The sequence below is a fragment of the Vombatus ursinus genome, unplaced genomic scaffold (genome assembly GCF_900497805.2).
Source record: "Vombatus ursinus unplaced genomic scaffold, bare-nosed wombat genome assembly UNPS02011334.1, whole genome shotgun sequence".
NCBI lineage: Eukaryota > Metazoa > Chordata > Mammalia > Diprotodontia > Vombatidae > Vombatus > Vombatus ursinus.
Window position 1 is genome coordinate 1555939 of NW_020951112.1, and position 26988 is coordinate 1582926.

Here is a 26988-nt window from a genome sequence, read left to right on the forward strand (position 1 = left end):
CATCTCCAGTTGTCCTAATCTATATCATGCCACTGGCCCCAGATGGCTCTAGAGGAGAGAGTGAGACTGGTGACTTTGCACAGCTTTGCCTCACTTATATCCAATTCACTTGCACATCATGACATCACCTTCGTGATGTTATGGCCCTCTTCAAGGATGAAGGACAAACAATCTATAAAGTTAAATAGGCAAACAAAAATAGCCCTTGACATATTTTGTGGGAAACAAGATCTCCAGCAATACAATTCTAGCATGACAGGTGCAATGAAAAAAGAAAAAGGAAAGTTCCTGGAAGTAAATCTTCTTTAATAAAGAATTTGGTCTAGATCAGAGATCTACACCTAGAAGAAACTCCAGAGGCCACCAAGTCCAACTTAATTTTTTACACATGAGGAAACTGAGGCTTAAATATTAAGCCCCAGGTTACATAGTAGTAGTAGGCATCAGAGAGGGGATTTGAAGCCAGGCTCTCTGATTCTAGAGCTCTTTCCATTATACTAAAACTTATCACTAAATTACTCCTTGAAGAACAGCTTTCAGAGATTTTATACTTTTAACATACTTCTCCAAAGTAAAAGAAGTATTTTTAAAAGCTTATAAAAACTCACATTTTGTTAAAAAAAACTAAAGTAGTTTAAACCTAATGAAGTAAAATAACATTTAAAAAATACTTACAGGAGACATCACTTTATTTTCACAAGTAGAAGTCAATGTTTGACACTTCTGGTACACGTCAATCAGGTCAAGAATGTTACTGTTCTTCAAAAAAGAATCATAGGTCTTTCTGATGTCTTTATAATGTTCAACCACTTCCATATCTTCAAATGGCAAGTCTAGTTTCTCATGCAGTAAGTGTTTCCAAGCCACCAATACATCACTAAGAGAGACGGTGAATTCCCCAGAGTGCTGATGAAATAGGAAAATTGAATGCTTCAAAATGAGAATTTTAAATTGTTAATTTTAAGACAAATTAAAATTTTGCTACAATTGACCTTCCACTGGTGTTGGAATTATCCCCTTCCTCTCTTTCTGCTCACAAAAAGGGAGAGCCAATTTGAGCTATTAACCAAATATTAGAAGACATATATCAAGCAAAAAGATTTGGCAGTTCTATAAGTGGTTAATTTAAGGCAAGTTTATGAGAGTCAAAACTGGCAGATTTAGAGTTGAATAAATTTTCTGGGCTTCCTTGAAATTCTGCTTTTTGACCAAAGGGTAAAAGCTCATTTGTATATTTTCTAGTCTCTCAATATTATTGACTAGGGAGGTACTAGATTCTGTTATTATTATTCTGTTATTTTTTGAAAAGCAACTTTTATTATAAGAATTGAAGTCATTCCCCAATTGATAAATGGTCAAAGGATATGGATAGGCAGTTGTTATTCTTATCGATATGGTCAATTATACTGATAATTTTCCTAATATTGAACCAACCCTACATTGCTAGTATAAATCTTACCTGGTCACAGTGTATGACCCTGGCGATATATTGTTGTAATTTACTTGCAAGTATTTATTTAAAATTTCCACACTGATATTCATTACGGAAATTGGTCTATTATTTTCTTTCTCTGTTTTTGCTCTCCCCGGGGATGTAGGTATCAAAACCACATTTGTGTCATAAAGGAATTTGGTAGGATTCTTTCTTTGCCTATTTCTTTAAATAGTTTAAATAGTATTGGGATTAATTGTTCCTTTAGTGTTTGCTAGAATTCACTTTTAAATCCACCTGGTCCCGTGGATTTTTCTTAGGCAGTCCATTGATGGCTTGCCAATTTATTTTTCTAAGATAGGATTGTGTAAGTATTCCATTTCCTCTTCTGTTAATCTGGGCAATTTATATTTTTGTAAATACCCATCCATTTCACTTAGATTGTTAGTTTTACTGGAATGTAATTAGGCAAAATAACTCCTAATAATCACTTTAATTTCACCTTCATTGGTGGTGCATTCACCCTTTTCATACTGGTAATTTGGTTTTCTTTTTTTTTTTAATCAAATTAACCAAAGGTTTAACTATTTTATTAGTATTTTCATAAAACCAGCTCCTAGTTTTATTATAAATAATAATTTACTATTATTCAATGGTTTTCTTACTTTCAATTTTATTAATCTCTCCCTTGATTTTCAGGAATTTCATTTTGGCACTTAACTGGGGACTTTTAATTTGTTCCTTTTTTAGTTTTTTTTAATTGTATATCCAATTTATTGTTCCGCTCTTTCTCTTTTATTGATGTATGCACTTAGAGATGTAAATTTTCCCCTAAATACTGCTTTTGCTGCATCCCATGAATTTTGGAATGTTGTCTCATTGTTGTCATTCTCTTTAATAAAATTCTTTTTAATTTGCTTAATGTTTTCACTCTCTTTAATAAAATTATTGATTGTTTCTATGATTTGTTCTTCAACCCACTTATTCTTTAGGATTAGATGGTTTAGTTTACAATTAATTTTTAGTTTATGCTTCCACAGCTGTTTACCAAATGTAATTTTTATTGCATTGTGATCTGAAAATGATGCATTTAATATTTTTGCTTTTCTGTATTTACTTGTGAGTTTTCCATGTCCTAATACATAATCAATTTTTGTGAAGGTGCCATGTGCTGCTGAGAAAAAGGTATACTCCTTTCTGTTCCCATTCAGTTTTTTCCAGAGGTCTATCATATCTAACTTTTCTAAGATTCTATCCATTTCCTTGACACCTTTCTTATTTATTTTATGGTTGGATTTATCTAGCTCTAATAGGGGAAGGTGGAGGTCCCCCACTAGTATAGTTTTACTGTCTATTTCCTCATTTAACTTTTCCTTTAAGAATTTGGAGGCTATGCCATTTGGTGCATATATTTCCTTGTTTATCCCTTTTATTTTTGCTTTTGCTTTGTCTGAGATCATGACTGCTATTCCTGTCTTTTTTACTTTAGTTGATGCATAAGAGGTTCTGCTCCAGTTCCTTATTTTAGGTCTATGTGTATCTCTCTGTTTCAAGTATATTTCTTATAAACAACATGCTGTTGGATTCTGGTTTCTAATCAGTTCATTTCATTGATATTCACAGTTATGATTACTTACTATACATTTCCCTTCATCCTGTTTTCTTCAGTTTCTTCTCCCCTTTTTATTCTGCCCTCCTCTCAAGTCTGTTTTGCTTCTGACTACTGCTTTCTTTAACTCCCCTCCCTTTTATCAACCATGTCCTTTCTCTTGCTCCCCTGCCCTCCTACTTCCCTGTTGGGTAAGATATATTTCTATTACCAGTTGAGTATGTATACATATTTTCCCTCTTTGAATCAATTTAGATATGAGGTTCAAGAGTTATCTGCCCCCCCCACACCTTTTACCCCCTCCACCAAAAAAGCTCTTCCTTACATGTCTATTTTATGTGAAATAATTTCCTCCACTCTGTCTCTTCCTTTCTTTTTCTCCCAAGGCATCCTCTTTCTTATCTATCCAGTTTTTTTTTTTTACATCTTCCCAACATAATCATAATTCTGGGGGTTTAGAACTTTTCAGTGCTTCCAAGGTGGCATAATGTGGGGAGAGGTGTGATCACTGTTTTCCTGGTCTGTACTCTGGTCCTTACCTAGGAAAGGTTCCCTATTTTTTATGTTTAGTATTGATTGTAATCAATACTACTCTGGAGGGCCCCTGTTCCCTTGAGTCTGGAAACAATACTTTTCCTCAGGGTCTTGATCCCATAGGGCCAGAAGTGATACTGTTTCTCAGGGCTTCCATTCCCTCTTGACTAAAAGTTTTCCTTCTTGCCCTTCAGCTATGACCCAGAAGTGGGTATAGGAAATGAAGGTGCCAAGTCACCTGGTCCTGTGTTCAGTGCTAGCACATTGCAATCCCCTGCAATCCCTTTCTGACCAGCTGTCAGGGCCCCTTAATGTCTCTGGCATGAGAACTCCCAAAACTGCTGCTTCTGTCACCATTATCTAATCCCACCACTGGTGTTTCATCCATGTGGGCTCTGGGTCAGCCTCCTCCCCCATATCACAGATCTCTCTTTCTGACCTCTATGTTGTCTTGAGCTGGAAGAATGTCTCATTGACCTTTTTTTTTTTTTTTTTGGCTTTGTCACTCTAGAATTTGATGTGAGGTGTTATTTTAAAGTCACTTGGAGGCGAATATTGGGAGAGCTTAGCTGAGCACTTTCTCTACTTCACCATCTTGGCTCCACCCCTGAAAGTTCATCTATATATTTTTTAACCTCATCTGATTTTGTCTAATGTCTTTGTGAATTCCCATAGCCTGCACTATTCCAAGAAGTGTTGGTCTTAAAATAAGGGCACACAGATACATAGGGAGAATTAGATTTCATTTCTTTAATTTGTTCCAGGGAAAGCAAAATATCATAGCTAAACTCTAACATTACACTTTTCCACCTTAGTCCAATGAGCACAATTTTGATTCAATGCTGAACTAAAGTAAGCTCATATTAAAAGTCAGAGTCAGGGTTCCTTTCAAGAGAGATCAGACTACAACTAATATACATAATCAATATCTTTTCTAGTTCTTTGTTCTTGGCTTGCTGCCCAGGAGAAATAACATGGATTGCAATCTGGCTTGAATTACATCCTAGTTGCTTAGAGACCCAATATTGTGATGGGGGACATTTTGTTACTCACTATCAACATTTCCTTGCAAATCTTAGATAAGTATGTAGTTTTCCTGAAAGTCTCTTCGTCAACATTTCCATGATAGCATCATTTAATGACCATGGTTGGGATTCATCACTAATTAGTTTTCCTTCTTATAGACCTCTTTTTCAAAGAATCTATAGTCAGAGAGTTATTATGGTACCTTTCAGAAAGTGCCAACCATTAATTCACTCAGTAATTTCACTGTCTCTCTCCAGCACACCATATTTATGAGTTTTGACTGTATTTATAAGATGCCCAGATAGGACTTTGAGAAATTTCACATGTTGTTCTTCTAAGAATCTATTATTCACAAATAAAAAAAAAATTTCTAGCTACTAGCACGAAGGTTGTCTCTTAGTCTACTACACTTAGAGATTAGTCACAGTAATTATCCAGGACAACACTTTTTATCCAATAAACGGTAAGGACATAATGGTCAAAGAAGTCTGGAAATATTGGAAGGGATTCTGCTATGTGTTTCCTCTTTTATACCACAAAACCTAATTCTCTATTTGACAATCATATTTAAAACAAGATGCCCTGAAGCAGTTAGAGCAACTCCAAAGTACCAAACCTAATACCATGTTTCCTGCCTTCTTCATGTACATGGGGTACATCTTCCAGTACCAACCATAGCATAAACAGCACAGAGGCTGACCAGACCCCTGAAAAACATGGCCAGTAACTTGTAAACATCCCAGTGGAGAAGCCAGTGATAGCCACTCTTGACTGAAGTCTCAGTGCTCTCATCCCTTCAGTCCTCTCCCCAGAGAAGGAATTTTTCAATACACTGCAGCTTCAACCTGGAATCTAGGATTGAAATGACCAACAGAAACTCTGTAGAACTGATTCCCCCTCACCCCATCAGTGATTGGCATCAAGGGCTGAAGGAGGGGAAGCAATCTAGCCACCAGATAAAGGGGAAGTCCCTGATACGCAGGGAAAGAAAGGCCAACAGCAACTGCCTGCACCCACATTGCCATTTCAGCCAGTGAAAGCCACTTTGAAACTACCCTTCTCTCTGTAGCCGCAAACAGTACAGAAAGAGATCATTGCTCCAGCACCAGGCACTTTACTTTGGGGACTTGTACAAGGTGAGCCCAAACCCAGCTCATTTCAGTGGACATACTCAAGGCCCAAAATGGAAGATGAGTGGTCTTTGACTTTCACCTTTGAAAGTAACCAAGAGTTGATCTACCTTGTTGTCATCAAGTCACCACTTCCAGAACCTCTCCCCAGAAGTTGACACCACCTCTGCCAACTTCTTCACTTGGCTCTCCTGTTGCTGGTCACTGCCTGGATCTTAGGGCAACTCATCAAGAAATTGTAAAACAAAACCAAAAGAATGAAAAAATAGAAGACAATTAGAAATATCTCATTAGAAAAACAGCTGACCTGGAAAATAGATCCAGGAGACATAATTTAAATAACACCTTAAAAAATAAACTAATCCAGATGGCAAAAGAGGTCCAAAAAGCCAATGAGGAGAAGAATGCCTTAAAAAGCGGAATTGGCCAAATGGAAAAGGAAGTCCAAAAGTTCACTGAAGAAAATACTTCCTTACAAATTAGAAAGGAGCAAATGGAAGCTGGTGACTTTATGAGAAATTAAGAAATTGTTGATAAATGGCCAAAGGATATGAACAGACAGTTCTCAGATGAAGAAATTAAAGCCATCTATAGTTATATGCAAAAATGCTCTAAATCTTTATTGATTAGAGAAATGCAAATCAAAACAACTCTGAGGTACCACATCACACCTATCAGATTGGCCAACATGACAAAACAGAAAATGATAAATGTTGGAGAAGATGTGGGAAAATTGGAACACTAATGCATTGTTGGTGGAGTTGTGAAATGATCCAACCATTTTGGAGAGCAACTTGGAACTATGCCCAAAGGGCTGTAAAAATGTGCACACCCTTTCACCCAGCAATAGCACTTCTAGGGCTATATCCCAAAGAGATCACACAAACGGGAAAAGGACCTACATGCACAAAAATATTCATAGCAGCTCTTTTTGTGGTGGCAAAGAATTGGAAATTGAGAGGATGCCCATCAACTGGGGAATGGCTGAGCAAGTTGTGGTATATGTGATGGATGAATGTGATGGAATACTATTGTGCTATAAGAAATGATGAACAGGCTGACTTCAGAAAAACCTGGGAAGACTTGTATGGTCTGATGCTGAGCGAAGTGAGCAGAACCAAGAGAACATTGTACATAATAACAGCCACACTGCATGACGACTAATATTGATAAACTTAACCCTTCCTGCAATAATGAGGATCTAAGACATCTCCAGAGGCCTTGTGATGGAAAATGCTATCCATACCCAGAGAAAGAACCATGGAAGTCAAATTACTAATTTTTTTTTCTCTTCTGTTGAGTTTTGTTTCCTCTTTCCGATGGTTCCTCCTATTGGTTTTAATTTCTACTTACAACATCACTAATGTGAAAATATGATTAATATGAATGTAAATGTATAGCCTATATCAGATTATGCGCCTATGCGCCATCTTGGGGAGGGTGGTAGGGAGGAATGGAGAGAAAAATTTTAAACTCAAAAGCATATGGAAGTGATTATTGATAAATCAAAATAAATTAATAAAAAAGGAAAAAAGAAATTAAAAAATTATAAAACAAAACCAAGAGAATGAAAAAATAGAAGACAATTAGAGTAACTCAATAACACTGTCTAATGCTTCACCACCAACACCATGAAACTCACTCAAAAAAGTGTATCCTTAATACCTGTAGAAATGATAGACTTGTACCAACAGTTAGAGCCACACCAACTGCCCAACCCACTGCCATGTTTCCTGTCTGCTTTAAAGGTGCATAGGGTGCTGCCTTCTTAAGACTGAACAACTTCCTCCATGACCAGCTCAGCAGCTAACCAGGCCACTGACATATTCATATATTCAGCAGAGGATTGTACCCAGATCTGCCTTTCCATCAAGTCTGGAGCAACCTGAAGCAGCATCTCTTGCCTGGCCCCTCTCATCACTCAGTTCTCTTTGTAGAGAAGGAATTCTTGAGGGCACCACTGCCAATTTCATATAAACAAGGCTTTTTGAATCCATTTTGAATGGATCTGAAGAAGAGATTTGAGAAGACAACTCCACCTAACTTCATTGCAGAGGTGGGAGGCCAGTGGAAGTGGGACATTGCACATATTTACAGATTTTTTTGATGTACTAATCAGTTTTGCTGATTTTTTTTTTCCTTTTTCAAGTTTTGCCCCTCCGTAATAAATATCATTTATTATGTGAAAAAAAGAAAAAAAAAGATGCCCTGAAAGTTACTTCTTTGTTTTTCTTTGTAGAGGCCAATGGTATGATTTTTAAGATTCTGTAACTAGCATCAAAGGATCTAGGCTTGCATCCTAGCCATTCGTTAATAACTACTTGGCATTGGCAATTCACACCCTTCTTGGACCTGTTTGTTTTATCTGAAAATGAGAGGGGCTGGACTGAGAGATCTCTGAGGTTCCTTGCAGCTATAAATCCTAAGATCCCAGGCTCCTAGGCAAGATATTTATCCTCAATGTCTCCTGAAATTTACAGTACATTACACCAGAACTTGGAAAAACAAAATATTTCATAAGACTAGCCCAGTTAGCAATTTTTTTTAAGGGGAAGATAATTGGATATTTTGAAACATGGAGCCTCTAACTTGACAGATTCATAATTTTCCAATTTTGTATTCACATTATATGCACAAGAGGCAGTATGGTATACCTAACAGCTTCTGGAGTCAGGAAGACCTGGGTTCAAGTCCTGTCTCTGATACATACTAGCTATGGGACCCCAGGCAACTCACTTCACCTCTCAATGCCCATAAGCAACTCTTTAAAATTATAACTTGCTGACCAACGTTGATAGGGGTTCTATGGCATCAATAGAGGAAATTTTTTACCGGAAGTTCCCTATGCCAATTAAAGCACAGATCTAGTGCTCCCCCAAAATTATACACATACATACATAGGCTCAATAAAACAAATTACAAAGTAATAGAAACAGGACACCTGTTCTCTCATTAACTGGCTATGTGAGGTGAGGCAAATCATTTAACCCATCAATTTATTCATTTTTAAAATGAGGATATTATTTCTAACTTTCCTTACAGTTCTATTATTCATTGATCTATGCTTTTAAACCTCCCCCAATTAAGCAAGTTCAGATATTTCTAAGAAAATATGAATTATATGAATTATCTTAAATATTACAGGGGCTATTTTTTTCTCTTATAATATTCTTTATGTTAAAAATAGATCAAATGTAATATAAATGGCAGTGAGACTTCAAATGTTTTCTCACACTATCCTGAAACGAATTTCTTTGAATGTAACTAGTTAAAATAAAACTTTGCAATCCCTTGATCTTATGAAGAAAGGTTTTGACTAGATTAACAGCATTTATATTGGGGCTGTAAAAACATTTTAAATCCAAATAAAAATGCACTCCAGATATCAGCTTTCATGATCAGGTGCCCACCACGACAACATATTCTATTATTCAAACCAGTAACAACTGATTGAGAGAGTCTGTGGTCAAATCGCAAAATGTTTTGCTAGGGAAACATGCCAGCTGGCTAATGTTTGAAGGAAGTTCAAAATGTTCAGTGCTTTAATTCTCTGATGGACATCAGGAAGATTATATTTCAAAAGGATAAAATGAGAAAGGCAATTTCTGCATTTTTCAGAATACAACAGTTGTTCTTTCTGATGATGTCAGACCTGTAATTCTTTTGTAATAATTCAAAGTTTTACTCCTTTTAAAATGCTGTTCTAGTTGGGGGCAGTTAGGTTAAAGAAAATGAAAAGGAAGAGAGTGTTTTTCATGAATGTTAGTTGTCTTTCTTGCCCAACTAGAACTGATGATCTGTGGAGAGCAGCTCATGGTTCTCCTATGTGTCTGTCTCAGACACGAGTCCTGCTATCCCACTCCTGCAGACTGACCATTCAAATACTTGCACAACAGTCTGGACAATAGAGATTTTTCACACATTTGTTTTTCTCCTGGCAGCCAATCTCTGCAGTAATCACAAATCTTCTGGGACTTGATCAGGTCAGCACAAGGTCATTCACAAACAGAAGCATCTGGAGAACTTGACCATCTGTGAGGATCGTCTTTTTGCTTGGACCCTGAGCATGGTGTCTTTTGTGGCAGAGGTAAATGTTTTGATGAGCAGATACCACTTTTTCTACACCTCCCTTGACTTGAACAATCAAAGGCTCTTAGAAGGGAGTTATCTCTGTGGGAGTATGTGTATATCAAGCAGTCTTGTATAATCTTCATTTATTCCTTCCTTGTGTAGAAGAACCATTTTGAAATAGTTCAGTAAAATACAGCCTCATACATTTTTAGAGTCAAACACAACTGGATCATATGTCCTTTGCACATCTCAACCAGTGTTATGACTATAAAGACGTGGTCTACTCTAGAAAATAATTCACCAAAGCAAAACAAGGACCCAGAAGTGAATGGGAAGATGAGAGAATAAGAACTGCATGCAGGCAACTGCAAAGTGCTTTGAAGGATCACAACCTGTTCCGCAACACGAGAAACTCATCTCTTTTTTAAAACGCAGATATTCTCCCAGGGTGCAGAATGAACGGTGATTAATTCTGAAACAATCCAGTCTCAGAAGGACCCAAAGCATCAAGGACTCACGGCTCACATGAGGAGTCTGTAGCCCACTTCCCACCCCGAGAAGCGACGGGGCAGTGAGGACGTGGAGACAGCCTGACTTTCTAGGAGTTGGAAAAGAAATACACAAGAGAGTCTGAGAACAGCACCAAATGGTTGGGTTTTTCTGCTGGGGAGACCTGGGGGTGTCTGTTTGCTGCCTGGAAGGAGCCAGTAGGGGAAAGAAAGACTGAAGGAAAAGAGGTGGTTGATGGGACAAGCTGCCAGAGAAGACTGGAGGGGTAGAATCAGGAGGGAGCAAGTCGAAGCCTTGGCCTTGGCAAACAGAAGGCAAGAAGGGAAGATAAAAAGGCAAAGTTGTGATCCAAGTCACTATCCCTCCTAAAGTCCAGTGCCTGGCTCAGTCTTCCTCTTCATCTCAACCCATCCCCTGATATTCATGGGACTGCGATAGAGATGCTAGGGCCTTACTTATCAACCCTTTGCAATCATTCTTCCAATTCCCAAACCCTCAATTACTTTCAGTAGAAGCTAGGCCTGAGCGCATAGCGTCTCTTTTTTCTCATATTTATTCTTTCCTGATGTGTTTTGTTGTTGAGTCATTTTTCCTTCATCTCTGACTGTTCATGACCCCATTTGGGGTTTTCTTGCCAAAGATACTGAAATGGCTTGCCATTTCCTTTTCCAATTCATTTTACAGATGAGAAAACTGAGGCAAACAGGGTTAAGTGACTTGTCCAGGGTCATACAACTAGTAAATATCTGAGGCTGGATATGAACTCAAAAAGATGAGTCTTCCTGATTCCAGGCTCTGTGCTCTATCTACTGCATCACTACCTGCCTTCCTGATCTGAGGAGGATGAATATTATGGGATGAAAGTACCCAAGCAATCTTGTAAGTTCAGAATACCCAGAAGTCCCATCAGAAGTCCCACCAGTGACCTGGAAATGTTCAAGCAGTGACCTTGTGGGTATTGCAAGGTCTAGAAAAATTGTGAGGCTGTGGCTAGGTAATATAGCTTAGCAACAGCCAAGATCAAGCGATACTTTGGAGTCTTTTCTTTCCCCAGTTGAGGGCTACATGTGAGGGACGGAGGATGTCGGGGGAGGGTGCACAGCAGTAAGACTGGAATTCCTGGCTCGGGAGAAGAATGGCTCAGTCCAGCAATGGATGGCCTTCCAAGCCCAGCAGAGAGCTTCACCTCAGGAGAACTTCATGAGGACTCCATGAAGGATTTCTAGGGTCAGTAGTGGAAAGTTTAGCCACCATGTATTCTTATTATCTTTGTTACTTTAATTTCCAGCCTATTGTCCCCAAGGACCTTGTAGGTCCAAGGAGAGAGTATACCCCTAGTTTAGGGGGAATGTTTTATACCAACTGTTCACATTAAAACTCCACAAATCCTTTTTCTTTTTAAAAAAAAAAAGGGGGGGGGTGGAAGCATTGAATATACCAATGAAAAGATCATTGATAACCTTGGAAAGAGCAGTTCTGGTTGAGTGATGAGGTCAGACGCCAGACTGCAAGAGACTGCAAACTGAATGACAAATGAATATGTGAAAGTTAGGCTGTGGACAGTTTATCCTAGGACTTTTTCTATGAAAGGAAAAAGAAATATAGGACAATAGTTTGAGAAGATATTACGATCAAACAAAGTTTGGGGTTTTGTTTTTTTAAAGATGGGAGAAACCAGGGTATATTTGTAAAGTAAAGAAGGAGCTAGTAGCTAAGAAGAAAGTGAAAATCAAAGAAAGGGAGAGGGGGAGGATAATCTAAGGGCCAAAGAAGAGATAGTTGTGGGAATGAGAGGACAAATAAAGGCATTGGAGTTTGCAAGAAGATAGCCAACTCCTCCTCAGAGCTCCTAAAGAGAGTGGGCGGTGATTAAATGATCTAAAGTGTAGAATTTGGGAGAAAAAGGAGCCAGAGACAGATGGTCTCAATTCTTTCCAGTGAAGTATGAGTCAGGGTTCTCTGCTGAGAAGAAGGGGAAGGGGGTCATGTAGGTAAGCTTACAAAAAAAGAGAAGGTCTGGAGCAAATACTTTGGAAAAGTCAATCGGGTTCAAAACTGATAGGTATTCGGACCAAGAAATAATCAGGGAAGAGTGAAAAGGGCCGGTGAGTAACACCAGCGGAGTTGATAACATCCATCCGGGGTGGACTTGGACAGTCCAGATGTGTGACGTCCTCCAAAGGCATTCCACATAAGGTGACTAGACCTGCAAAAGGAAGATGGGGGAAGAAGTCAGGAAGGAGTAACAACAGAGAAAGGTAGCGAGGGAAGAGCAGAGTATAACGGTGAAATGGTTAAGCTACAGGGAGGAAAAGGAGACCGGAGCAGCGGTAACTGTCTGGGGGAACAAGGAGGGATAGAATGACAAGGTCATGATGAAAATGGACAAGAGGTTTAAGAGGGGGTAAGTGGCTTAGCAAGTGTGGAGCATGAAATGTAACATGAGATTGTTTCAATGTCTTGATTGCTGTTGCTGATTTTTCCCCCTTACCTTTCTTTTCTTTCTTTCTTTATTTTTTCCTTCGAGACAATCAGGCCAAGTGACTTGCCCAGGGTCACACAGCTAGTGTCTGAGGCCAGATTTGAACTCAGGTCCTCCTGACTCCAGGGCCAGTGCTTTATTCACTGCACCACCTAGCTGCCCTTTTTCCTTTTCAAAAAATTCTTTGTTATAAAAGATGGTTCTCTGGAAGCAGCAACAGGAGGGGTATAAAGGGAAATCTAGGCAATGTAAAAATAATGATATCCAAAAAAAAAAAATCTATCTTTTAAAAATAAAAAAAATAATTTTTTAAATTTAAAAATAAACATTTTTTTAAAATAATTTTAAAAATAAAAATAAATTTTTGAAGTCCAGGCTGCATCACTTTTGTGCTTATCTTCCCAGAGCTAAGCATGATACTTGGCACATAGGAAGCATACATGCTTTTTTTCATTCATTCTTTAAAAGGGGAGAGGGGAGATCTCTAATGTGCAGTCCAGCTCTAAAATTGTGATCCCATAAGACTTCTCTTATGGGCAAGAGGTTAAAATTAGATAGAGGAATTTTAGTTATGGAATGTACAGACAGAACACTTATAGGTAATGATGAGATCAGAGGAAGAGCCATTCTCACACGTGGTTGGGTTGAACACAATCTTAAACAAGAGTACAAAGGCTTGTTCCCAAAACATGGTCAGATCTCCCCTATCCTAAGAAAACCTTTTCTTGGCCCTGCCACCCACTCGAGCTTTAGTTGAAAATCCAATAGCTTTTTCTCAGACCTTACTCTTCTTGCATTTTCTTCAGCATCTGACACTGCTGACTGTTGCCCTCCATTTTCACAATTTCCCATCTTTGGTTTCCATGACGTTCTTCAACCAGTCAACAACCATTTATGAAGTATCCACTTTATGCCGAACATGAAGCAGGTAAAGACAAAAGGGACACAGTTTCTACTTTCAAGGGGGTTTACTTTCTAACAGGGGAGACCGCATGTAAATACATTATAAATGTGTGTATGTATATAGATATATGTGTATATATACATATGTGTGTGTCCACATATATGCATATGGGTGTTACCATGGATAGAACACCAGCCCAGGAGTCAGGAGGACCCAAGTTCAAATCTAGCCTCAGACACTTCCTAGCTATGTGACCCTGGGCAAGTCACTTAACCATATTTGCCTCAGTTTTCTCATCTGTAGAATGAAATGGAGAAGGAAATAGCAAACCACTCCAATATCTTTGCCAAGAAAACCCCAAAAAGGGGCAGCTAGATGGCGCAGTGGATAGAGTGCCAGCTCTGGAGTCAGGAGGATCTGGCCTCGGACACTTGACACTTACTAGCTGTGTGACCCCGGTCAAGTCACTTAACCCCGTTGTCTAGAGGAAAAAAAAAAGAGAAACCCCAAATGGGGTCATAGAGAGTTGGATACAACTGAAATGATTCAACAACAAATGTATAAATATACACGGGTGTGTGTTATGTGTGTATATATATATATGTACATATATACACATATATCATATACACAATTATATAAATATACATGTATATGTACCTAGATATACACACATTTATATAAATGTGTGTATATATACACACACACACACACACACACAGAGTAGATTAGATATAAGGCAATCTTGGAGGAAAAGAGATCAGCAGATAGGAGGACCACTAGCTGCTACTTTCTAATTCTCTCCCTGCTTGACAATTCTTTCTTGGTCTCTTCATTCATTCAATGCTGATTCCAAAAATATGTATTACCTTTCTGGGTATAGAAAATTCTTCTAGGACCTGAGTTCAGATCGGAACCCACACCCCTGCCTTTGTGGAGGCAGGAGCATGGGAATCTAGGAATCATCTTAATCAAGATGATAATTGAATCCATGGTAGTTAATGACATCAAGTGAGACATTTTAGAGGGAGACTCCAGGAAGGCCCAGAAAAGCACACTGTAAACCCTGAAGAGGCACATAGGAAATTTTATCAGTAAATTTTTGTTTTTTGTTTTTGCCAGATTTGTGATGGTAACTTTCTAAGAAGCTCCTTGTGAGGACGCCTCTCTACTAATTCAGGTCAGCTCTCCTGTCTTAGACATCTCTTTGAGAGGTGAAGGAACTTGCCCAGGGTCACACAGCCAGTATGTGCCAGAGATGAGACTTGGACCTAGCTCTGCCAGACTAAAGCCTGCTCACAATCCAGTCCCCTATTTCGGCCTCTTGACATCACATACAAGAAAATATAAATAAGTTACAGGGCCTTAGACAAGTTGCCTGACCTCTCCAGGCCTCAGCATCCTCATTTGTAAGAAGAGATGACTTTATTATTCTCAGTAATACAATGATCCAAGACAATTTTGATATCATATCTTATGATAAAAAATGCTATTCATCTCCAAAGAAAGAACTGATGGAGTCTGAATGCAGATTGAAGCATACTTTTTTTTTTACTTTATTTTTCTTTGGGTTTTTGGTCTGTTTTCTTTCACAATATGACTAACATGGAAATGTTTTACATGACTACTTGTTTATAACCTGTATCAAGCTGCTTGCCTTCTCAATGAGGGGGAGGAGATGGAAGAGAGAATGTTAATTGTTTTTACATGTAATTGGGGGGGGAAGGGGGAAAGGGGGTTGGCCAAGTCAGATGACCTATGAGATTTCTTCTGAATCCAGAATTCTAAATTCAGTTCCTTGGCCTTGACATTGGCCTGGCTGCTGAACCACTAGGGCTTCCAGGTTCTTCTACCCCCTCTGCCACTAAATCCTTACATATACTATGCTTTTTTAGATTAGATTAGAGTATAGCCTCCTTGAGAGCAGTGCCTATCTTCTCTTTCTATTTGTATTCCTAGCACAAAGTATAGGATGTGGCACATAAAAAACACTGGTAAATGTTTTTCCATTTATCATTCATTTCACGACCTTAACTACAAGGAATCGTGTGTCCTTACCCTGCCATCCAAGGAGCTCTTTCATTTGCCCATTCTTTCCAACCTGACCTCCATGACTGCCCACCCTGAAGTGAGCCAGCTCTAACACCAAGCTGGGTCTCTATGTCCACATCACTCATTTCTGGCTTTGTTTTATGTCCCCTGCACCCTCCCCAAAGCTGCCTTATCTACACCTTCCTTTCATGTACATCGAGGTCTATTGTGATTTTGTAGAAAGAACACTGGCCTTGAAGCCATGACAGCTGGGTTCAAATATTGTCTCCAATACTTACTAGCTGAAGACAAGCCCCTTGACCTTTCCAAACTTCCTCAGATTCCTCATCCATAAAATGGGCATTAACAGTCTGCCTCACAAGACTGCTAGGAAGTATTCTGTCAACCTTCAAGTGCTATACAGAGATGTACTGCTATTAAGTGTCATCTCAGGGAAGCCTTTCCTGACTACTCCAGCCTAGAATGCCCTGAAGTCTTACCATCCTCATATTCTTCTGAACTCCACTCCTTGAAACTTAATCATGCATCCCTCATCAATATCACCAACCTCCATTTATGTAGTTCCTGAAGGGTGATAAAGAGCTTTTCTTACAATATCCTTGTGAGATAAAGTCTTGTGAGATTTAAATGAGTGAGTGTTTGGTTTCTCCAAAATACATGGAATCTCCTTGAGGGCAGACCCCACCTCTTCTGTTTACCAGGCTGAACTAGAAGAGGGCCCCAAACCCAATTAGTGTACAATAAAATGATGAAAAAATGAAAAGTATAGACAGTCTTCTACAGGAATGATCTGGCTTAGTGGTTCCAACCTATATTTTTCCACATCACACTAAAATAACTCTGCAAACTACAACTTAACTCTGCCAATGTGAAAATTTGGCTTTAGCCTCACATAACTCATTCGTTCCTCCATTTATGAAAAGGAAATGGTAATAAACAGATGAAAACCAAGCTTGAAAGTGATATACAAATTCAACCATGTGACTCAGCAGTCATGCATCTGTCATCAATGCCTGTGGACAGGTGAATTACCAATTGGAAGGACATCACACAGGTAGCAATCCAAAGTCAGCTGTCAAAGGTGAACGTAGCTTTAAATAGCCTCTTGGGGATATGATTGAGTCAAGACAGCTGCTCTCAGAGGAGAAACAAAAGTTTGAAAAATAAATTTTTTCCAAAAACAAAATGTCAAAAATAGTTTACAAAAACAGACTAAACTAACACACATGAGTTCCAAGGCTATTAGTAATAAAAAAAAAAAACAACAAACCTTTAAGTGTTCCCCAGCTAGCACTAAAGACAAATCAGAATTTCAAAATTCATCTCAGTAGCCTGACCATGATAGAAATGAGAAGGCATTTGGGGCAGCAGTGCTTTAGAAAGGCATAAGAAAGAGTACACTCCAGAAGATGTTGAAACATGTACACTTATTCCAGAGCTCCGCTAAGCAGCTGGTACCTGAAGCTACTGGAACTATTTCCACTCTAACCCCCTGGTAGTCTACTGACCTGTTTATTGATTTCTGCCATAGACAGCTGCAAAGCCTCGAGCATAAAATCAGCACCACACACAGTAGTCCTCTCAGAAGGACAAAGGCTGTGCCAATTTCTTCTCAAGCTTTTGATCATATCCAAGACAGCTTCAGAAAGTGGAGCCATTTTCCTAAATGGAAAAAAGGAACTGTGTTAATTAAGTTACTTAAGTTTATTTGTTAATAGCACATAGTGCATGGAAACAGGAATAGCTGGGACACAGAAGACAGAGGTGAAATCAGAGACTCCTTCCCATTCACCAGTCTTGGTTTTCATTTAATTCAAGGGGGAAAAGTTTGAAGGAGGGAGGAGAGGAAGGTGACAAATAGGAATAATTCCCACCCAATCAAATTTTGTCTCCTTTAGTTGACTTGAGACAAATCTTTCAGAAATAACAATGTAGCAGTATGACTGAAAACAGGTACAAGACACATACTAGGCATAGAGAACACAATTTTCAGACAAATAAAAAGAATTGTGCCAAGTCACAAGTCACTGAATTTTCCTGGGCTCCAATTGCTTCATCTGTGAAATGAGGAAGTTAGGCTAGGATGGTCTCTGAGGTCCCTGCCAGCTCTGGGCTGTGATTCTTTGAAGCCTACAGATTTGGTGTAAATAAAACAGCTTCACCAGCTGCTGGGTGTCCAAGTGGCTAGAGTCATTTTCCTGAGTTCAAATGTGGTCTCAGACACTTACTCGCTGTGTGACGCTGGGCAAGTCGCTTAACTTTGCCTCCATTTCCTCTTTGTAAAATGAGCTGGAGAAGGAAATGGCAAGCCACTCTACTATCTTTGATAAGAAAACCCCAGAGTCACGAAAAGTCATACATGACTGAAAAAATCACTGAACAACAAAATATTTTCACAAGGCCTCTGCCAATATTCCCAAAATACAATACTACAACTTTCCTGATTCCGGTGCCCAAGAAGGCAGAGACCAGTGGTGTCAGACTCAAATGGAAACCTGCCCTCAGCAGGTTTGACGAAGAAAACCACAAATAAACATCGTCTATGTTGTACTGAATTTTTATTTATTTTGTTAAACATCTCCCAATTAATTCTAATCTGGTTGCCTTGGAATTTTACAAGGCCACAATTCTGAAGCCTCCAGCAAAACAAAACAAAAAAAAAAAAGCAATCCTATTCAGAAACATTTCCCCTCCTTTCCTTTCCTGTTCTCTCTCATGCTGGCATCTGTAATGAGCTTCTACTAGAAAGAATATCAGCAGGAACAGGACAAATCACTTACTTACTCTGGCTCACTTTCTACCAGTATCTACCAGATCTGATGCCAAGGACTGTTGGAAGAATCAGTTGAGATTAAAGTTGTTGGAAGAATCCCTGTGGTGCAAAAGTCCTTTGTATAACACTTTCAATATAGTGAGGCAATCCTTTTATTCTTCCCTAAGTGATTCCCTAGCGAACTCCCCACAAATTCTTTTTCCAACTATATTACAGAGGAAATGTGCATATGAATTAGAGATAAGTCATGGTCTCTGATCTTAAGAATGAATATGATCTGGGTCACAAAACATACACAGCCAAAAACTGAACGCATGTGCAACATTTACAAAAAATCAAAATCAAAATCTCACTTAAGGAAGCAAGTATACAAACATCGTGCAGGAAGAAATATGCAGGTCAGTTTGGTATAAGGTCAGTGCCTTCTTTAACTACTGAAATGGAGCTTTTGCATCGTCTGCCCCCCTCCTCCCAGGAAGGGGTGTTCCTCCCATCATGCCTTCCATCATTACCCCCATCAGAATCCTTCCTTTCCTTTAAGAATCAGTTCAAACTCTGTCTTCTACAAGGAGACCCCAGATCTTAGTGCCTTGTCCCTAAAACCGTCTTCTTTTGTGAGAGTGTATGATGTCTTCCACCTCCTTCTTCTCCCATTGGAAGGAACCATCTCATTCTTGAGTTTATATGTCAGTACTTGGCACAGAGTAGGTACTTAATAAATGCTTGCTGATTGATTCCTTGATTCTGACATTTCCCTTTTTATAGTACCAGCATAGTGGAAGGTCAATTGGAATTGAAGTCAGAAGACCCTGCCTCTAGAGTCTTGCCTTTGTCACTTAACTGGACCTGCTATTTATTATCAGGGAAAGCCTGAACCTGTTTCTGCATCTCTAAAATGGGAATATTTTCACTGCCTCCTTCACAGTAAATCATGTGTATTAAAGTGTTTCGTAAAAGAACATGGTAAAGTACACCCTCCAACTATTATTACTGTTCAGCACGTGGGCCAAGGTCCCAACTAACAGCAATAATGACAAGTACATTTATATAAAGCTTTTAGGTTTGCAAAGTCCTCTCATCACCACGTCCTTACAAGGTCTGAAGCCATGGCTAATTCAACAAGTTGGAAGCGATGTGTCCCTCTGAGTTTCCCATAGTATACCAAGTCTCTCCTTTGGCCCAACATGCTCTACTTTGTATTTGGGTACATATAACAGCATCTTGAGAGTCAAAGGCATTCATGGAGGAAAAGCATCTCTAGTATAACATACTTAAGAAGGAGTCATCCAGCTGCTGCTTGGAAATCTCTAAAGACAGGGAACTCACTAATGATAGAAGTAATGCTAATAGCATTTATGGAACACTTTAAGGTTTGCAAAATGCCTTATATTTTTTCTCATTTGAAGCTCACAAATGAGATGTGTGAATCCTATGAGGTATGTGCAATTGTTTTCCCACACTATACACCTAAAAATTGAGGCTGAAATAGGTTAGGTAATTTGCCCAGGGTCACATGGTAAATAACTGAAGCAAGATTTAAACTCAGGCCTTGCTGACTCAAGTTCCATACAGTTAGTAGCTCGAGGGGCAGCTGGGTGGTATAGAGTGGATAGAGCACCAGCCCTGGAGTCAGGAGGACATGAGTTCAAACCCAGCCTCAGACACTTACTAGCTGTGTGACACTGGGTAAGTCACTTAAGCCTGTTTGCCTCAATTTCCTCATCTGTAAAACGAGTTGGAGAAGGAAACGGCAAACCACTTCAGGATCTCTGCCAAGAAAACCCCAAATAGAGTCACAAAGAGTTGGACACAACTAAACAACAAAAACTGTAGCTTGTATGTCACTTACTGGCAGGGATTATTGCCTTCTCCTATGTTTGTATCTCTAGGGTATAAAAAGTATCCTTGTTGTGATAAAAAGTATCTTTTGCAGAGTAGATACTTTTAAAACTATGTTGAAAAGAGGTTGCTAATGTTTTGGTTTTGGACTAGATCTGTGATTTCATTGGCATAAGGAACTCTAAGGCAAAGAAACTAGTTACTAGACAAAGGTGAACACCTTCCATGCAAATTAATCTTAAGAGTGTGACCTAGAGCAGAGATGTCAAACACACAAAGGTTTTATGTGCCTCCCAATACTCCTGAATATGGCCCAAACTAGAATAAAATATAAGTGGGAAATACATCATAGATAACAATGTAATACAATTATTATATAATATGTAACATAATAATTATTAAGAAATACTTAAGAAAAAAATTTAAATGCAATAAAACATAGGTAATACTACATTTTAAAACTCAATCAATACACTGCCTGCAGGGATCCTTACATATGGATTAGTGGCCCCTGCTTCTGAGTTTGACACCATTGGCCTAGAATACTAACAGGTTAAGTGAACCACCCAGGGTCACACAGTGTATGTCAAAGGACTTGGACCCAGGTTTTCCTGACACCACCATCCTGCCTTCCTTCTGTACATTTTTGGACCCAACTTGTTTTTTCATTGATACAGGCAGGACGTAGTGCTGAAGCCAGCTCAGACCAACTAGTGAGAGTCGTTTGTTAAATTTTCAGTGTGAACATTTACACCTCTAAAACACTACCAAGCAGGCCTTGGTTTACTGTTTTATTAAGAAAGTGAGAGAGAAAATACTAATAATGCAGATTCAGCTTAACAGTGTGTCTGAAGCAGCTGGTCCCGGAGCCAAGTAAGACCTGAGTTCACATCCAGCCTTAGACTCTTCCTAGCTGTGTGACCTTGGGCAAAGTCATTTAACCTCTGCCTGCCTTAGTTTGCTCAACTGTGATATGGGGATAATAGCATCTACTTTGTAGTTAAAAGCATTTAGCACAGTGCCTGGCACACAGTCCCTACCTCCAGTATATATTTTTTCCTACAGAGAGCTGGTTATTAATGCAGATCAGCAAGTATTCTGCAACTTGCCTAGGGGCGCTGACTTGCCCAAGATCACTGGGACTGTATCAAGAGATAGACTGGCTCTTTATCCCACATACCAAGCTGATGCTGATGGTATCAGTGGTAGCAGCAGCAGCAGCAGCAGTGGCTTTTCCAGCCCTTAGGACAGTGCCTGGCATATAACAGGAGCTTAATAAATGTTCATTGAAATGAACTGAATTGCCACCTGAGGTCACAAAGGCAGTAGCTGGCAGGGGGCAAGGATTAGACCTGGGATTTCACTGGAATAGAGGGGATTCCCCAGTGAGGAAACGTATTCTACTGATGCAGATTTGCATCTTTCTCTGCAACTGAGAAGTCGGGCGACTTGGGCACCATGCCCTCCTCTCCCCCACTGCTAGTATGTGAGCTCGGCCAGGAGTCAGGAGGACCTGAGTGCAAATCCAGCCTCAGGAGCTTACTAGCTGTGTGACCCTAGGCAAGTCACTCAACCTCTGTGGCCTCAGTGTCCTCATCTGTAAAATGAGCTGGAGAAGGAAATGGCAAACCACTCCAGTATCTCTGCCAAGAAAACCCCAAATGGGGTCACAACAATGATCATCATTATTATTATTATTATTATTATTAAATCCCACCTCGGACACCCCCTGGCTGGGCTCTGCCTCAGTTTCCCCATCTGTAAAATGAGGATGATAACGATATCCCCCAGGACTGTGGTGGGTCGCTGGGCCGAATGTAAAGCGCCTGTCATTTTACCGGCGAGGAAACTGAGGCCCCCGACTTGCCCAAGGTCACTGGGCAGAGCCAGTGACAGAGGCAGGATTTGAACCCGGGTTTTCGGAGTTCGGCGCCAGGTCCCTCGGCCTCCTCTCCTCCCTGCTGGCCTCACCTGACCAGACCCCCCGCTGGGCCCGCTGGCCGCTCGCGCTGCCTCGGCGACGCCTGCCGCGGCTCCCAGAGATTTAAACTCCGGCTCCGCGAGCGGTTGGAGACCGCGGGCCAATCAGCGGCGGCGCCCTCTGACCCGGAAGCGCTAGCGCCCGAGCTCGCCGGGAGCTGGGCCGGACTGCGCATGCGCTCGCGGAGGAGACGGTGGGGGCCGGTCTCGCGTTTCTCCCGGTGTGGTGTCCGCCGGGCCGGGGCAGCCGGAGCAGTCGCATTGTCCTCCCTCCTCTTCTCCCTCTCTGCCTCCTCCTCACTGGACCGCCCCGGGAAGTAGGTGCCCTTATCATCCCCATTTGGCAGGTGAGGAAACTGAGGCCAAGAGGAGGGCGGGGGCGGCGGCGGCGCCTCCCCAGCCCACCTCGTTCTGCCCTCCTAGGACTCGGATGGAGGTGGGGGCCCCTGGCGTCCAAATTCGGGGGTCTTGACCCCCACCCACAATAATAATTACTATCATAGCCAGTTATATATAATATATAATTGTTATGTGTTAATATTGTATGTGATCATATATGCATGTATTTATATTTATATAAATATACTAACATTTATATAAATACATTTATATTACATGTTTATATATAATTGTGCCAGTTGTCTATATATTACATATATACAAATATAGTGCTTTAAGGTTTGCAAAGCACTTTAAAAATATTCTCTCATTTGACCCTCACAACAACCTTGGGAGGCAGGTGCTATGATTATCTTCATTTTACCGATGAGGAAACTGAGGCAAACAAAAGGTCGACTTGACTTACCCCTAGTCACACAGCTAGTAAGTGACTAAGGCTGGATTTGAACCCAGACACTCTAAACCACTGTGCCACCTGGCTGCCTATAGGATCCTGGAACTACAGCAGAAGGGGCCTCAAAGGCTATTTGGTGGAACCCTTTTATTTTGCAAGCAGGGAAACTGAGGCTTAAAGTCATAAGCTCATACACCTGGCACTGGGAGGGGCTTCAGAGGCTGTTTAGTGGAACCCTTTCATTTTACTGGGAAGGAAACTGAGGCTTGAAATGATAGGCTCATACATCTAGAGCTGGAAGGAATCTCAGAGCCCATCTAGTGCAACCTCTTATTTTACAGAGGAGGAAACTGAGGCTTAACAGAGACTCTCTAGCTTTGGAGCTAGGAGGGCCTCAGAATACATCTCTTCCAACTGCTCATTTTACAGAAGAGGAAACCTTAGAAAACATTATCGAAGACTCTAAGCTTCTATTTCCTCACCTGTAAAACAAGGGGTTTGGGCTAGATGTCTTCCGGGGTCCCTTCCAACTCTAGCTGTAGGTTCGAGGACCACAGATTTAGGTCCAGAAGAGGTCTCAGAGATCATCTCATCCATTCACCTGTTTTGTTTTACTTTATTTGATTTCATTAATTAACAAGCATTTATTTTCTCTTCATCTCTTCATTGTTTAAAAGAAAAAGAAAATTCTTGTAACACATATCTACAGACAAGCAAAACAAATTCCCACATTGTCTCATACTATGTCTTGAATCCATCTTCTTTCCATCAGGAGGTAAGCAGCGTAGTTCATCATTAGTCCTCTGAAATCAAGCCTGGTCGTTACATTGATCGGAATCCTTATATCTTTTGTAGTCGTCTTTACAATGTTGCTGACGTATAAATTCTGATACTGGTCACTTCATTCTGCATCAGTTCATACAAGTCTTCACAATTTTCTCTAAAACCAACCCTTTCATCATTTCTTATTACAAAATAGTATTCCATAATTTGTTCACTCATTCCCCAATTGTTGGGTGCCTCTTAGTTTCCAGTTCTTTGCCTCTGCAAAAAGAGCTATAAATATTTTTATACATATGGGTCCTTTCCCTTTTTCTTTGATTGGGATTGTAGGCCTAGTAGAGGTATAACTGGTATAACTACAAAGGGTAGTTTAGCGACTCTTTGGTCATGGTTCCAAATTGATTTCCAGAATGTCTGGACTAAGTCACTGTTACCCCAGTAGTGCATTAATATGCCTGTTTTCCTACAGCCCCTCCATCACTGTAGTTTTCCTTTTTTTTTGTTGTATTTGCCAATCTGGTGGAACAACCGGGTTGCTTTGTCTTTCTCTAATTACCAGTGATTTGGAGCATTTTTCTTTATGACTGTTGATAGCTTCAGTGCCTTCCTTTTGGAAGTGCCTGTTCACATGTTTTGACTATTTCTTAGCTGAAGAATGACTCTTATTCTTATAAATTTGAGGCAGTCCCTTCTATGTCTTTGAATTGAGTCCTTTATAAGAACTTCGCTGTAGTAATTTTCCCCTAGTTAACTCTTTCCCTTCTAATTTTAGCTTCATTGGTTTTATTTATGCAAAAATTTTTAAATTTTATGTAATCAAAATTGTCTATTTTCTCTTCTTTCATCCTCTTAGTCCGTTATTTGGTCATGAACTCTTCCCCATTCACGGATCTGAAAGAAAATTTCTAACTTGATCCTCTAAGTTGTTTATGACGTCACCCTTTTATAGCTAAGTCATGTATCCATTTGTAAGTAATCTTTTTTATGTGCCTTGGTTTACCTTTATTTCTCACAGAACATGACTAAGCTTGAGGCAACTGAAATGTTAATCAAATACTATGGATCATGCTACAAGTATCTTGTCATCTGAGTGTTCTGAGACTAGATGCTTTTCCACAGAGAGCAAGCTTGTAGTCACGGGAATGTTCTCAGAGTGTGTGTCTCCAACCACAAATCTCTTGTCCTCTGAGTGTTATACAGTTAGTTAAGGTGACATTGTTTTTCCTCCTCCTTCCTGGAGATGAGAGGTCCACAGGCATTTCACATTGCATACATTTTCCAAATGCATCAACCAGTTGGGCTGATGTTTTATTTTCCTCCCTCACATACCCCCGTGCACACAAAGGATCCTCAGGCATTGCCCCCTGATTTTACAGATAAACCAAGGCCCACTTGCCCAAGGTCACAGGGGTAAGTGGCAGTGAATGGGGACAGACCTGTGATTTCACAGTGCGTGTCAGCACTGTCTCTATGCCTTGTAGTCTTGGAGAATTGAATTGCCTAGGGCACTAGGTCGGGGGACTTGGCTAGGATTATACAGCCCGCATCTGTGTGTGTCTTTGCCTGTGAGTATTTGCATGTGCTGTGCCCCAGTCACTCTGCAGTGGCCAGACTAAGCTGCAGGCCCAGCTTCCTCCCTTTGTACCACAATGCCATTTCTATTTGCAGGACCTCTGTTTTCTCGTTGATAAGAAGGAAAAAGATGAACCAAAGTGACACTTTAAGTACCTTTCTTCATAACACATTCTCAGTATTTGTTGGTTGGCTTATTAGAGACAGCAAGATTTGTTTTGTTTTGTTTTGTTTTGTTTTTCCACAAATATTTTCAGTAGCCCATAAATGAAAAAAAAATTAATTTTAAACTTTAATTTTAAAAAATCCTGTGTAGAAATTCTGTTAATCATGCAAAGGTAGCAATATTGCTCTCAGAGAGCAGATCATGGTCTGGTGCTGATGTTTCGTATCATTTCTCTAATAGATGTTTACTGTTAACCAGGAGTTCCACTTAACATCTTTTAGAAGATGACTCAGTCCTGATTATACTCCCAATTAATGAGGCAGCTGTGGTGTAGTAAAAAGAAAACTGAATTTGACAATCTGGTTCTGTTACTTGGAAAAGGCAATCTCTGGGCCTCAGTTTCCTAGAAAGCGGTTGGATTAGATGATCTCTAAATTTCCTTTACTTTCTAAATCTTATTATCCCAATGTCAATTTAGCCAATTAAATGAGAATTTTACAGTGATACCATGCAGGTATCATTCACTTATGTTTATGGAGAAGTGTCAAGCATAAATAACCCTGATGGAATTTGGCTCAGATTTTTTTTTAAGTTGCAATATTTTATTCATTGATTTAAAGAAAGTTCTTTCTTTGGATGTGGATAGCAGTTTCCATCATGAGACCTTTGGAGATGTCTTAGATCCTTGCATTGCTGAGAAGGGCTAAGTCTATCAATATAGTCATCGCACAACGTGGCTCTTATTGTATACAACGTTCTCCTGGATCAGCTCACTTCACTCAGCATCAGTCCATACAAGTCTTTCCAGATTTTTCTGACGTCCTGCTCATCATTTCTTATAGCACAACAGTATTCCATTACATTCATATACCACGACTTGTTCAGCCATTCTCCAATTGATGGGCATCTCCTCAATTTCCAATTCTTTGCCAAATGAATTTTTTTTTTTTGGTGAGGCAATTTGGGTTAAGTGACTTGCCCAGAGTCACAAAGCTAGTGAGTATTATGTGTCTGAGGACAGATTTGAACTCAGGTTCTCCTGGCTTCAGGGCCAGTTCTCTATCCACTGCACCACCTAGCTGCCCCCTGGCTCAGATTTTTAAATTGGGTTTGAGATGATTTGGGGTTTGGCTCAGATTTTTAAAATGGGTTTGAGATGTTTTGGGGTTTGGGATTTTTTTTGAGGGGGAGGGTATGGAAGGGGGAGAGTGGTCATTTAAAGACTTTTAACTGATTAGTACCTCTTAAACTAATATTGGGCTACATAAGCCCTTCCATGTTCCATCATCTGAATATGTGGTACTCTGATGACACATTGTCTGTTGCTAATTG

At 39.9% G+C, this 26988-nt stretch overlaps 2 protein-coding genes across 4 annotated transcripts in view; one reads left to right on the forward strand and one right to left on the reverse strand.

Annotated features, from left to right (window-relative positions):
* PARPBP (PARP1 binding protein) overlaps positions 1-22376 on the reverse strand; it is a 75617-nt gene extending 53241 nt beyond the window's left edge. Inside the window, exons 1-3 of one of the 2 annotated variants that reach the window (XM_027855880.1) lie at positions 22334-22376; positions 17259-17412; positions 676-906 (exon numbers count right to left, since the gene is read on the reverse strand). In XM_027855880.1, the coding sequence (XP_027711681.1) occupies positions 676-906; positions 17259-17408 (381 nt within the window). In that variant the 5' untranslated portion in view covers positions 17409-17412; positions 22334-22376. The remainder of the gene's footprint in view (positions 1-675; positions 907-17258; positions 17413-22333) is intronic. The other variant, XM_027855881.1, reaches the window with a different exon arrangement.
* Positions 22377-22521: 145 nt separating this feature from the next.
* NUP37 (nucleoporin 37) overlaps positions 22522-26988 on the forward strand; it is a 45117-nt gene continuing 40650 nt past the window's right edge. The window contains exon 1 of one of the 2 annotated variants that reach the window (XM_027855748.1): positions 22522-22689. The gene's annotated coding sequence lies outside the window, so the exon portion shown is untranslated. The remainder of the gene's footprint in view (positions 22690-26988) is intronic. The other variant, XM_027855749.1, reaches the window with a different exon arrangement.